Source organism: Lotus japonicus, chromosome 1 (genome assembly GCF_012489685.1).
Source record: "Lotus japonicus ecotype B-129 chromosome 1, LjGifu_v1.2".
NCBI classification, from domain to species: Eukaryota; Viridiplantae; Streptophyta; class Magnoliopsida; order Fabales; family Fabaceae; genus Lotus; species Lotus japonicus.
In genome coordinates, this window is record NC_080041.1 from 7221247 (window position 1) to 7235801 (window position 14555).

At 34.5% G+C, this 14555-nt stretch overlaps 1 protein-coding gene across 1 annotated transcript; it reads right to left on the reverse strand.

Moving 5' to 3' along the window:
• Nucleotides 1-1121: 1121 nt before the first annotated feature.
• Nucleotides 1122-13901, reverse strand: LOC130733314 (rho GTPase-activating protein 7). The gene is made up of 22 exons (XM_057585450.1): nucleotides 13331-13901; nucleotides 12378-12414; nucleotides 12146-12222; nucleotides 11677-11747; nucleotides 11522-11600; nucleotides 11252-11396; nucleotides 10878-10997; nucleotides 10297-10374; nucleotides 9808-9863; nucleotides 8605-8674; nucleotides 7656-7743; nucleotides 6853-7096; nucleotides 6207-6428; nucleotides 4836-5168; nucleotides 4435-4484; nucleotides 4171-4231; nucleotides 3999-4082; nucleotides 3589-3702; nucleotides 3336-3502; nucleotides 2576-2645; nucleotides 2177-2383; nucleotides 1122-1727 (listed from the first exon to the last, which is right to left on the reverse strand). Exons 1-22 carry the CDS (start codon nucleotides 13382-13384, stop codon nucleotides 1545-1547), a joined length of 2610 nt encoding a protein of 869 aa, XP_057441433.1. The 5' UTR covers nucleotides 13385-13901; the 3' UTR covers nucleotides 1122-1544.
• Nucleotides 13902-14555: the final 654 nt, after the last annotated feature.

The window sequence follows — 14555 nt, forward strand, 5'->3', positions numbered from 1 at the left end:
AAATTATGGCCGGGTCATTGATTGATTTCACACGTTGAGAGGGAAAGGAAAAACTGTAGCATAAAAAATCGGAATAGAAGTGAGCAAATGCCTGAGTTAGACTAAATAACTTGATCACTTAATAAATTATAGTATGCAGTCGAATCAAGGTCTTAGACAACTAAATATAATGGTTAATGGTAAAATTAGTCCCTAAATTAGTCCCTAATTTTATAAGCGAGTTTGATTTTGGCTCTTCGGTGAAAAAATGACGTTTTAGCCTTAGGACAGTAAAAAACAGCCAGTAATTATAAAATGGACCGCCACTAAACGTCATTTCTCCGCCGAGAGACTAAAATCAAAATCTTTTACAAAATCATGGACTAATTTAGCCATTAACCATAAATATAATGTTCAAGTTAGCTAAATTTATAGTCATACATACAATTGCTACCCAATACTCTAGAGGATTTCATTCATTCTTTCCCCTCCATGTCTCTCTGACAAGATTTCGGCGAGCCGTAAAGAAAAATATAATAAAACCCAATAGTCACTGAGCTTCTTTTTATTTCCCTAACTTTAAGGAGCTTTGCGAGACGTTGAATATGAACCAAAAAAAGGGAATAGGAACTGGGGAAAACAGGGCTGTTAGAAAGCGGCCAAACAACCGTCAAAGGGCAAGCTCAAAATATTCGAAAAATCGATTTGGAGGGAGTGATTTACATGTGGAAGATTACTCCTCAACTATAGCTATGTTGGCCGAATTGGAGCATACTTGGACAGTAAGTTCGGCAAAGCCGGAAACATGGATAGGGGTCAAGCCTAAAGTTAAAGGAACGAAGGTTGGAAGATTGCTAGGGATTGATGATTATTTATTTGATGAATATAGAACAAATACATTGTTGATAATGTTTTCTTCCCAGTTCAAAAACACTGCACCATGAGAGATAGAAAAAGAAGAAATCTAATAAATGATGAGATATAAAAAGAAGAGAGAGAGAAGAAAAAACTTGTGGAAATGAAATGCAAAAGAAGGTAAGATGTGAATGAATCAAAACTCAATAAATACCAAAACTCAATAAATACCCGCTTTTTCATTTTCATTGACAATGGTAAGAACTTTGTTATTAATAGCATCACAATTCACAAATAACCTTCTAAGATATACAATCATAATCATTTCAACATGAGTGACATATCCTTGGAACTGCATCTCCTTACGTACAAAGAATATGCCAAAACGATACTAAAATTTCCTCAGTGTGATTTTTTGGTTCAACAAAATTCCCCTATCTATAACACAATAATTACACCAAACTCCAACACTCCTTACCTAACGAGAAAAAGGAATGCAAAAAGACTAAAGTAAAGATTCTCATTTCAACTCCAATGACCTTTCACTAGCAAAAGAAAACAAGAACAAAGAAATTAAATAGGAACTTAGAGAATGAAACAATCCATGGACCACAAAGGATATAAATATATGCAATGAGACAAAGGCTATACAAACATGTCAGCAAAAAATTCTTTCCCATGGATTTTATGAAGCACCTTATTTGGCCAAGTCAACTCCATGATGGTGATGATGGTTTATAAACAAAGTCTTGGGAAGTTGTAGAACCATAATTCAAATCAAGGTTATGGAGCTGTTCCATCAACTGGGAACGACGTTCCTTGAAAAAATCGAGACGAGTGGTTAACTCTACTAATGTCGAAGATGCTACAGGATGTCTTGCAAATTCAGTCACCTGAAACCAATGCTGCAAGATTAGTTCCTAATAAATTGGAAACAAAGATGCTACTGCAGAATGTACTAACCACACATTACTTAACCTAGAAGGAAATAACAGTTTTATAACAAATGAATAAAATGATGTCAATAGACTTTTGAATAAGAGTTTGGTTCCCCGATAGGAACCTCAAAATAAATTCTAGTTGAGTTTAATCCCTTTAGGATGACAATATAGATGTTTCGGAAATATCTCGTAGAATTATATTCTGCAGTTAATAAATCAATTGAAAAATTTTACAACTGAATTTTCACAACTTTGCTCCACATAATTTTCTTTTTTCATAAATGTATCCAAACATTCACTTTTACCTCACTTCTACCATAATCAATTTTATCCAAAATCAATTGAGATAAAGCTGATCCAAACACGGACAACTATGCAAAGCACATTTCTTGAATTCTTACCTCTGCAGCTCTTGAGGTGGAGGGCACCGAGGCTGCAGAATCAACAACACCAAGCTCATCCACTGACATGCTTGTTGATGCTTCAGTACTCTTCGAATCGCTAGGACTTGAATCTATAAATTGCTTGCGAGAAGGCTGCCTACTACCATTACCAGATGCCAATATTTGTCCTTTGATGTTTCTCCAATCAGTGCCCAATACACTCTCCTGTTGAAATGAAAAGGCAAATTTTACATGAGTTATTGATGAAAAAGCGCTCACAAGTCATAACCATTAAGAATAGATCATCCACAAGCACCGGACTATTCTGATAGGTACAGTCAGCTAATAAGAATTAGTCAGTTAACAGAATAATAGTTAGTTAGTTAGTGAGTAAGACATGTTGACTAAAAAACATACCTCAGTCCTTTGCTTCCTTTCATGATTACAAAACGCAAGGGTTGAATCAAAATCTTGCTGAAGAAATCTCCTGCAGAAGTCGGATAAATTTTATTATAGCTACTATCGAACTTAATAATTTCAAAAGGTTTTTCAATTAAGAGGGAGGTCTCATAAAGGTGAATAAAATATATCATAAGACAAGTGTTCAGTTCCAGTAATCACAAATGTTGGTTAAAAATTTAAAATGAGTCCAAGCACAAAGTGCATACCAAGAATTCCTCGATAAGGAACCGAAGAAACACAGAGAACTATAAGATTACAACATGTTTTCTCTTTTTCAGGAAAAATTATTGGATGACAACTGGAATATACTTAATATCAATGGTAGTGACTATAACACTTTGAAGTAGGTACTAAGGCTGTGTTTGAAGTTGGATACTCGTTGGCACCCGTGCACACGAGTGTTAGCAACTTACTTCGAGACAAAAAGTGAACGAGACTGATAAAAGTCCATTCACATTGCATCCACTAAACCAGTAAACTCTTTGACATATAAACTGGACTAGTTGTCAAATTAATGAACTGCACAACTTAAAGTTCCTCAAAAACAGTAATAACAATATACACTCTGGAGACCTAATGCATGTATTCCTTTTCTTTCTTTCTATTTTTTTCAACATTATGAGAATACCTAGGATTAAAAGTTGTTTGATGACTTGCAAGGTTCAGCATGATAATCTAAGCAATGCCTAAAGATAACACATGTCTGTATACTCACGGCTGAGGTTGATTTTGGGCATGTTGGTACCGATCACCCACATCGGTAAGTGAACCATAGTGATGCTGTCGTTGCTGATTAAGTTGATGGTGCAGCTCTGCAACCTTCTGCTTCAACCTGGCCACATCAGCTTCAGCAAGTGCAATTTCCTCCAGCTCAGCCTTAGTCTTCACACAGGCAATTTTTTTGTAAGATTATGTGTACTACGAAAGCAATCAAAAGAAAAGCAAATTTCAAAAGAATATGCAAGAACCTTGGAATCCATGCCACGTGAACTCGAAAGCTGTCCAGTAGACATGCTCAAACCAACTTCCAATGCAGCTCTAAGGTCCCTCTCAGCTTGCAACTGTTCTTGTAATCTTGAAACCTTTATATAAAAAATTTAGTTAGATCTTATTTATGGAGGAACAAAAAAGAATTATGTGGCAACTGGCAATGTATATCCACTTCAAATTTGAAAAGGTTTGAGAAAATATGACAGCATGAGGGTGGAAGAAGATAAGAATTAAAATAAAACTAAGGAAATCAAAACAAAATGAAAAAGGAAGTAAGAAAATATTGCATGTAGGACTCCATATTAAACAATAATATATCAAAAAGTAGGTTAAAACAGCAAATCCAATTAAAATGTCTTATTCAGAGAGATAGATGTATTAATAGTACATCTTGTTCAAGTGCCAAGCGCCGCTCATGCAAAGCTTGCTTCCTTCTCTCTAAGCTTGCTTGCAGAATTGCATTGCCTCTCGCCTAAAACGAAAATAGAACAAACACCGTTAAGTAGGAACATCCACATTATATGATTTTGGCATAAAATGAGTTGGAAAATGAAAAGTACCTCCTTTGCTATTCTGTGTTGCAGGTCACTTTTTGCAATCTCTAGTCTCTGAATAGCAAGCCTACAAACATCAAAGTTTTATGGTTATTCACTCTCAAGGGGGAAGAAAGAAAGTGAAAAAGGGAAACATGTATGAAGCAAACCACATATTGCTAGCAATGAATGGTTGTTAAGCAAGAAAAAAATTCTGCCATTATATCAAAAATCACATTACAACATCATATTCTACAACAGAAAAGACAAGTAAAAAGCCAAGTATCTTACTCCTCTTCACCGGAAGAATCAACGGAATCCACGGACGGTGTCTTCCTCGGCTGCTCAAATAAGACAAAATTATCAGATGCAAATATTGACCTTGGAGACACAACTACAAAAACTGGGACAGAATAATCAGTTTTGCCTCCCGTGATGAAAGTTAAGTAAATCTAGTGCTAACATATTAAGTCAGCATATATTAATTGCAAGATCATAGCAAGTATATTATCAATGTTGCATAGTCTCATGCCACAAATTCTCAAGCAGAAAAAATAGCATTCTCCTTTAAATGGTTATCGAATTGTCACCATGAATCTAATAACTACTGAGATAGTCACATAACACATTTATAATATTTAACGTATCCTACAAAGTTGTTAGTAGCTAATCTTCAAAAAATAACAACTCACGTTGCTCCTTCCCCAGAATGTTGACCGCTTAGAACTTAAATTTGAGCTACTAGCTTTACTGGTTTGCTTTCCAGAACCTGATTCAATCCCAGGCACAGGTAAATGGTTGCCAGGGTCCATTGAAGATAAAATCTCACCCATAGAACGATATGACTCTGTGGAAGGCAACACATTTGGAGCATCCTTCTCATCAACAGAGTTCTCCTTGCTCTTTCTTTGCTTATTTTGATCCTCAGACAGTTGGATATCAGGAATAGCATTCAAATTTGAATTTCCAGCCTTAACATGATTACTACTGGAGGATCCAACATCGGAATCATCAGCTCCAAATGCCTATAAGGACACAAAAAAAAAATTATGAGGAAAACAGTAAAATGATTATTGCTAATCACTGCAGGATACAAGAAACACTGCTAATTAATCCCTAAAGCTTAAGCTATTGGATATAGACACATAAATGGTTTTACACCATATTTCTAACAAGCACCTCCGCAAGAGCCATTTTGGCTTGCTGCATGAACATTGCAAACGGCTACCTACTTTGTGCTGAAATTTAACTTTTTACTACAAAAATGAGGGCAACAAGGATGGAAGTCCTGAAGCACAAATACCATGTCATGAACCAACTATCCTGAAAGATTAAGCAATTGAGTGAAGAGTGAAGACATGTGAGCTTTTTTAAATCATATTTCTGACATTCACATAAATCTCTCTTCCTAGCCTGATATTTGATGAAAAAATATATAAGAAAAACACTAATAATTTGAATATACGGCTAAAGTAACAGAAAAATAAACTACCCTCTCCCATATTTTGGGTTTAGTAATTATTACACAGATCCCTCCCTTATCAAGTAAACATAGAACTCCTTTGTACAACTAAACCCAATATGCTGTAAAGCCTAACAGATTTATTGACTCCACCACTAGCTTATAGATGTTTGTGGTCAAATGCCATTCATATCTTTGTCTACTCGAGTATCATGTTGGGGAGAAGAGAGGAATGCATTATTTTATGGTAGATGAACAGTCAATTAAAACGGCAGCATCAAATAAAGAGTAAATTCAGGTGAAGTAAATATAGTTAAACTTCCCCTCTAATTATAATAGAAGACTGAACAAAGAAAACATTTATAACCCAACTGCTTTGTTAATGAATCTGTTAGGTTTGACACAGCATTGTGGAATTTTAGCATTTTATAAGTAAAAAGGAGTTCTGTGGGAATTTTCATGAGAGCGTAGAGATTTGCATAGTGGAAGAGAGCAAAAATTGACTACTCATTGAATATTTTTTGTTTAATAAAATAAAAATAGATTGGAATAAATGACAGGAGCAGAAGAAGAAAATAAATGTGAGGCAGCATAAGACAACCTTATAATCATAAAGATCACTACCAGCATAACCACTACTTTCACTCGATTTTCCACTGTGAACACGATCAGCATCATCATCTGTCTCTTGATCAACTTCATTCTCCGCATCATGGTAACCATTTTCTTTCACATCTATATTATCATCGTCAGTCGACTCTTCAGTCCCGCTGTTTTCAACCCGAGAGTCTGCTGACATAGAACATCTCTGAATGTTTTCTTCCTGAAACAGTAGATATAAATTAGGTACCGGAATTGAATCAAGGAATGAGAAATTGTTGTTCCTAGAAGCAACAAGTTAGCAAACATCTGCCAAATGAACACGGGTAAATCATGACTCACGCATATTTAATTTTAGTTGTTTAGGAACGATGTCTAGTGCAAGAGAGCAAACCCTTTTACCTCAGTATACTATGCATTAGAAATATATAGCAAAAGCTAATGACTCAATCCCATGGTAAAACTTTACCGTTACTACTTTTATGCAAGCTAAAAAAAGGCGATGTAACGAACAAAAATGAACTTTAAGAATGAAACTAGTTAGGATAACTCACAAGTTACAACAAAAGCAACATAAAATGCATCAATAAACATGAAAGCAACTAATAATAAATAAATAAAAATCAGTCTGATTGAGATTTTCTTACATCAAAAATGTTTTCATACTCCTCCAACAATGTGGTAATAATTGCTTGAGCATTATTTGCAGCATTAGCAGCAGCAAGAAGCTGAGCTGAACTATCACCATTGACATCAAACTCATCCTCCAGTTCACATTCTCCAGCTAGTAGAGGCCTTAAAAGCAAGGGTGCCATGCAAGCAGCAACAGCAGAAGCAGTCATCCTATTGTCTTGAGAATGAGAAGCAATTGTGTGCATCATCTTTAGAATTCTGTAAATGAAGAGATTACAACAATTAGATAAAAATTAAGGTATTTGTTTGTGCCATTACAATCGATATATTTGTCATTTTAGATTCTGAAAATGAATTTACAAGCAGATCAAAGGTTTTATTTACAACAGAAGGCCATTGCTTATCATTCATTTTAGAAAATTATCATCAGAGGTAACTATGTAAGATTTCACAGAAACGGAGAGCTTGAGATGTATCTTTCACAGCTTTTTCTTCTAAGGCCACATAAAAACCTATATAAAATATTGAAACTCCCAAAACACCTAGATTCGTATCTCATAAAAAGCACACTAAAACAGAAATAACAAAAACAACCCGTATTAAGAAAAACCCCAGCATTTACTTTCTTAAAGTCCAATATTTTAAGATTATTCTACTATTGTTTAAAAAAGCATATATATTATAAACCATGAATGAAAACTATTCCACTGCAAACTTAAATACTAGGATGACAATATGCAAATAAAGAAAAGAATGAAGTTATTTATCATCTACTAGAGGGGGCAGAGGTAAGGTAGCAGAGAGAAGAGACAGAAACCTCTGTAACAAACGTCGATTTGGTTCTGGAAAGGTCTCCAAAATTGCACAGCGCATTGCATTAATCCTAGCTTCCTTGCGGTCAATTTCTTGTAAAATAAAAGGGCAACAATAACATGAACTTCTAATGCATAGATTGACATCCAAATAACTAGAATAATAAAACAAAACTTGATAACTGAAAGTTCAGGAAGAAAAAGTAACAAAAGTCTTTGACATATCAACATCAGCAATTATGTGCAGCAGAGACAAGAAGCAATAAAGGTGAGGAAAGAGGAAGAAAGAGAAGAATCAAACAGGATTGTCAAGGAAAATAACAGAGACCAAACACTCATTTGACCTGCATGTTTATACCAAAACATTACTTCAATTACTTGCAAAAACTGCTCAATAGAAAAAAGACACATGTTTTGCTTATTATATGAATGCTTTCGTTCACTAAAACAAGTGTTAAGTGACAACACATTTAAGAAATTGCGCTAAAAAACTCAAGTTATCTACACATTTCAGTATTTAGCAGCAAACCTTCAGATTAAATAACAGTTCAATTATATTTTTCAAAAGTACAAACATACTCCATATAAGAAAAAAATAGCACCAAATGATAGGCAAATTCATATTTTCAAAATGTAAAATTATTCATCAATAACCGAATATACAGAAAAGCGCATAAAATATTCCTAGTACCAATATGGATAGTTCTTAGTATCACAAGTAGTTTATCCTTAATAAACATTAAAACTTCCATTCTATAATTTCCATTATACAAATCAATATGGTCTCAATAGAAGTTTCTTTACTGATATGATCATAAAAAAGTAAAAATTAAAACAAATTAGAAAAAGCGAAAAACAAATAGAGCAAGAAGCAGCATTTAAAAAGACCAGCAAACAAATACCATCTATACTTCGAAGCATATCGTCATAAAGAAAACATAGAGCTAAACTTACTATAGGCCTCCAACAAAGCAGTACAGCATGAAGCTGGAACTGGAGATGAGGGCAGCTCTCTTAAAACATGCTGTAAATTAATCAAGTAGAGTGCCATTAAACAAAATGCATAGACAACAACAAAATAACAACAAATGACTTATCACACTAAGTGAGGTCGGCTATATGGATCATACTATGCCATTGAGCTCAATCAAAAACCAGATTATGAGGGAAATTACTAACAATGATTCAGTTTAGAAAATTCCAAGATCTATATTATTGTACGAAATAATAACTGCTTCCAAATCAGAGTTTTAAATCCTTAAATCTGATAAAATGGTGCAGGAATGGTCAGTTCAGAAAAATCCAGGATATATTAAATGTGATTGTTTATGGCCTCAAGACTCAGGTTCTTAACCGTAAGCAGTAGAAAATAACTGATAAAGCAAATGCTCACATATGTGAATAAAACTTCTATAGTGAACCAGAATTCAGTTTACACTCTACGGTCGTATATTTGTATTGTAGCTAATGGTAACAAGCACTACGAAAAAACTAGGGTTTGCTATTGCGAGGGGAAGATTTGCATGATTAAAAATTAGGTTTCACTAACACTGCTCTTGTTCAGCTAATTGATGCAGCAAGGTTCCTTGTAGAAGCACACAACAGGATCATAGGCAGGTTTGGAACTATTACGATATCCATGGTGCAAGCAGAGGGAGAATGGGTAGTTTGAACACTGGTTGCAAGAACATGAAGGCTAAGTATGGGAAACCTTATCAAATCTAAACTTGTTTATGTAATGCCTTCTCTTCCCTGTTCAGCATACAGTTAAACTCAGAGTTTTTACTGGGTAGATAATCAGAGGGATAGAGATCTTTTGAATTAATTTCATTGTCATTTCATGCTTTTATGGTTTTCTGTTCTGTGATCTTTTGCCGTTATTTAATTACGATTTCAAATCCTATTTCTTTGTGATCCTTCTTTTTACATGATAAAATTGACAGGGGAAAAATAACTAAAATTCCGGATATCTTAAAAATTTCCATCACACAAATCCACAGTTGAATGTCGTGTTTCTTAGAATCCATCAACTTTCCCAGAGTTTCTAGGGATACCATAGCTTGAGGAGAATCTTAAGTACAGTATGTTCAACATATAGTTTGTTTCATTTTTCATGTAGTCATAAACGCAACAGTTATCAAAAACCCAGATAAATACCTTGACACAGTCACCAACAACATGGGCATCCTCCTCAGGACCAAATTCAGTCTTGCCTGGTAATATCAGTTAAAAATAAGAGATTTATAAGTTTCACAAAAAATAAACTTAGTATTTAAACGTGGATGCCGTCTTTAAAAAAAAAAGTTTGAACAATGAAAATCATCACAATATTGGTTTAATACAAAGGGTGACTGATATGAAGAGTGGGTCCATACTTTAAAATATGGATTTTTGGAAGGCAAGAAAGAATAACTACATCAGATGATCAGAACAATTCAAAGTCCTAGAACAAGTGCGAAGCTATGCTTGATTAGAAATCTCTAACCAATATTAGATAGTTTGGATTTATGAAATCAAGATTTCCTTTCCTCCATATTTTTTGTTCTTTGCTAGCTGTTCCTTTGAGGCTCAATTAACTATATTGATGTTATATGTGCCTATAAACTACTCTCTTTAAATGCACTTAGTGGTAGGGAATTTAATTACCTTGCTCATATTCTTGAACTCTCCGATCTACTTCCTCAACGTCTGCAGACTGCCGCAGTATTCCTTCAATTTTAGTTCCTGAAAATGAAAATTAGTAAAATCACCATAAACCCTTTACTGAAAAATAGGGCAGAACATGTTTTATGCATTTAACAGTTTTTCCCATTGTACAGTCGGATGCATGTCCAAGTTAGAAAACATGGCGTGAAAAGGAACTCCAATTTATCAACTAAGCAATTTTCTCCAATGTTGTTATTTAAAGGTTAAGAAGTTCAACTACTGTAATTGAAATCAAAGGCTATTTGTCAAAGGGCGAAAGTTGAAGAGCTAATTTGCATTTTAACCTAGTCAAAACAATATAATAAAAAAAACCAAGATAAAAGACCGACACAACATGCTCTCCAGCTAACAAGCCATAGGAGAAAAGGCATGGGGTTCACTAGGCCTACTAGCCAATTAGTTCTGAACAAACAGCTTACTGAGGAAATAAAACTTAACAAGTAATTACTAATTTGAAGCATGGGACGATAATAAATAAAATGAAATGCAGATGCACTGGGTAATAGAAGATCATAACTTACCATTCTTCTCCAGAAACCGAAGAGCTTTCTCAAGGAAAGATGGACCTCCATCAATATCTTCCAGTGCTAAAAGAATTGGTCTTCCAACAACCAAAGACTTAACTGGACGCTTGTCCCTCCCTAGAAGCACAAGAAGAAATATAGTGAACATCATGAAGGCAGGTTCTTTTGCATAAAATATAAAATTAGGATGTCAAAAATCTACATAAATCAATAAATAAATGCTAATCATATAAAAAAAGCTCCGAACTGCAGAAGTTCTAACCCAAAATAACAAAAACATCAACAACTACAACAATAGTATTGACATATAACTAACATAAGTTATAAACATAAAACAAATGAATAAGATATAATATGTAATGAGTACAAACATTGATGGAAAGACCCTTCAATAGAATCACTCGCGTCACTCCGAAAAATCCCGTTGTGTCCCATGACAAGGGCAGCACTTGGTGCTTGTGCAAGGGCTTGCTCAAGAGCTGTCTTCCATTCAAATAAGTCTTCCGATGTCTCAGCCTGGTATTTTAAAAAAATAAAGGGAATTCACACAACCCAACAATTAAAATACAATTTACAAGTAGGGATAACTTAATTCTAATCCTTCTGAGTTCTGATTAAAAATATAGTAGTAAATGAATCACCTTAAGGGTGAATGCTCGCCCATCACGTCCATCTGGAAATAATACCGTAAGTAGCTTTTTGTCTTCTCTAACAACAACACTGGAAAATAAAATTCACAATTAGAAAACAGATCATGAAATTTTAAAAATACAAAAAGTAAAGTTGCCAAACATACCTCCCGGAATTGTTCAAGTCAATACCCCCCAGAGTCAAGTTTACTTCACCACCTCTCTGGGGAAGGGCACTCTACATGACCAATCAAAGGGGAGACAATCATAGATATGACAAAAGTAACTCACATATATTTGAGTAAACGAAGAAAAGCATCAGCTAAGTAATTTTCTTTTTGTAGTATTATCCAATCATCTAAGGTCTACAGTCACAACTTAATCTCCAATAACTAAATGATATTTTTCAAAAAAAAAAATTAGCGCCACAAAGTATATCCATAAATGATGTTCATATAAGAAGTAAGCTTAATCAATCACTATGTCACTGCTCTTGTACAAAATAATACCTAGACTATAACCATATCTGCTTAATCAGAGAGTTGAAACATACAAAACAATAAAAGAAGAAATTAACACAGAAAATATCCAAGCAAAGATCTTAACAAGAATGGGAAAGGTCTGAGTGATACTAACAGGGTCATTTTTGAAAAAAACCAATGATGTCCGTGTAAGTATAAACCACCGCTTCTTCCAAGACTTCCAGCCTATTCCTACAAAAGTTCAAAACAATAAAACAAAGATAAGTTACTATATCATCGATTTATTGGATAAAGTAAATACATTTGAGAGAAAACAGGATCAACCAAAGTTTAAAAAAAATCATTTATCCTCTCACAAGAATACTTGGGAGGATATGGATACCAACCTTTGGAAGATATGAAAAGTGGGCCACTTTTGAAAACCTGCAAAACAGTAACATATGTTAAGAACCACAAGGTAAGTTCAACTTGAAATTCAATCAAACAATTGTGTCCAAAATACATATCCAACAAATAAAACAAAAAGACAAAAAGACGCTTTTTCCTTTAGTAAGCCCCAACAGCACCAGAAATCTAAGAAAAGGTGATAAACAGATCGTCATCATTCAAGAACCGTATCACTTATTCAGACATATCAAGTATCAATCCTCCTATATTATTTTACTAGCTTAGCCACTTTTCGGCAACACAGTTCAGCAAATGAGTCTACATTGTCTCGTCGTCAATCTGCAATTCATATAATTTCATCCTCCAAATTGGTAATCCCAATGCTAAACTTGACAAAAGGGTAAGCAGATAGAAAAAATGAATGCAAGGTGCAAATCACAGCCTCCAAAACCCCAGCTACTATCCCCACATAAACCCCTTTCATTGTCACGAAATTCTAAATGCAAAACTTCATCATAAACTAATCCTGACATGCTCTGGAATTTCCGAACAAATATCCAAAGGAAACTAAAACAAATAATCACATAGGGTAAAATCTAACAAAACTAAGCTGGTGCTTTGCTTCCTGTACAATTAACAATCCTAATTACAACTAGAACAAGCTAAATACACTCTGCAGTCTGCACACACTTCCTCATCAACCTCTAACATAGGAGAACAAACCAGTAAGGCCAACTCAACTTCCTCCCCTCCTTCAACAAAACTAGCAAACACTAATCAATCCAAATACATCCCAGTTCATGCAATAACCCATCTCCTCCAAAAAACACAACTTTTCCCTCAAACTCCAATTTTCACTAACAAGTAATCAGCATTAGCTAAAAATCCAATTTTTTTAAACAAATCCAAACAATCATTGAATCTGACTAATTCCCACCAGAAGAACACATACCGTATTGGATGCCACAGGTCGAGGTCGCTCGAAAGCCGCCAAAGAAGCAGACATTTCCACAAACACATACAACACACAGTATCACACTATCACTGAACCACTAACATTGAGTTCAATTCAACCCCATATCATCACAAGTTTACGAATTGAAGAAAACCCACAACATTTCAAAATTCAAACCACAGAAAACCAATCCCAGTTCCTCATTCAGTCAACCCATCAGAGAGATCCACCCCACCACAAAAATCACCGAGATCTGACCAAAAAGCAACAACCTTTCACTGCTCCACGCTCAATGGTGACATCTGATGATTCACCCGTGACTCAAAGATCCCAACTTGATTCACCCCCACAAAAGGGTAGGTAACCCCTTCTACCTTGATTTTCTCGCACTTTCTGGGCGATTTTCTCGCGGTTGCTGAGGGAATTAGGTTGGAACTTGGAAGAGGAAGAAGCAACAGTGGTTATGGTGAAGATGGTAATGTAAAAAATCTGAGGGGTTGTTTGCTTTTCACCTACTTCTGGAGTCTGTGAGTGGCTTGGGAAGGTAGAGAGAGAAAGAAGGGTAGAGAGAGAAGATGAGGGTCCGAAACAGTCAAGTTTAAGTCTTGTCAGGTGGTTGACCAATGAGAATGTGACACGTCACAAACATAAGCTGAGTTTGTGCCTGTAAATTATGAATGTTACCTAAGTACATAAATCCTATGGTTGGGTTTTGGTTTGTGTTGGTAATTCAAATTCATTCATTCTCTACCCTATTCAAAAAAAATATGTATTTTACTGAAAAATATTGAAATACATATATTTTTGTAAATGGAAATACATATATTGGTAATTAAAAATGTGTTACTTTTTGCAACAAAAAAAAATGTGTTACTTTTTATTTTATTTTATTTTTCACAGATATACCAACAACCGGCAGCACTAATCTCTTGAGATTATGAGATCATATTAAGGTAGTAGTTCTATTTAAACAGATATTTCTCGATCGTTATTTTTTATTTTAGAGAGATTAATAAATTTTTGAGATATTTTTTCTTAAAAAAAATATGTAAACATACTAAAGAAAAACGAAACGTGTAACCAAACAGACTTGTAGGTTTTTTTTTTAAAAGAGACTTGTAGGTTGAGTTTCATGTTTAAAATTATTGAAAAACAATTAATTTATTTGATTGGGATTAAATTTTGTAGATGTGGAGAATATGTGGAATTAATTATGGGGGAG

Coding starts and splice junctions, on each gene's coding strand:
- LOC130733314 (XM_057585450.1), bottom strand. CDS start 13,384: ATGTCTGCTTCTTTGGCGGCTTTCGAGCGACCTCGACCTGTGGCATCC. Junction 12,223..12,377: donor ACTTTTCATATCTTCCAAAG/GTTGGTATCCAT, acceptor GAACTTTTGTAG/GAATAGGCTGGAAGTCTTGG. Junction 3,503..3,588: donor CACGTGGCATGGATTCCAAG/GTTCTTGCATAT, acceptor GCCTGTGTGAAG/ACTAAGGCTGAGCTGGAGGA.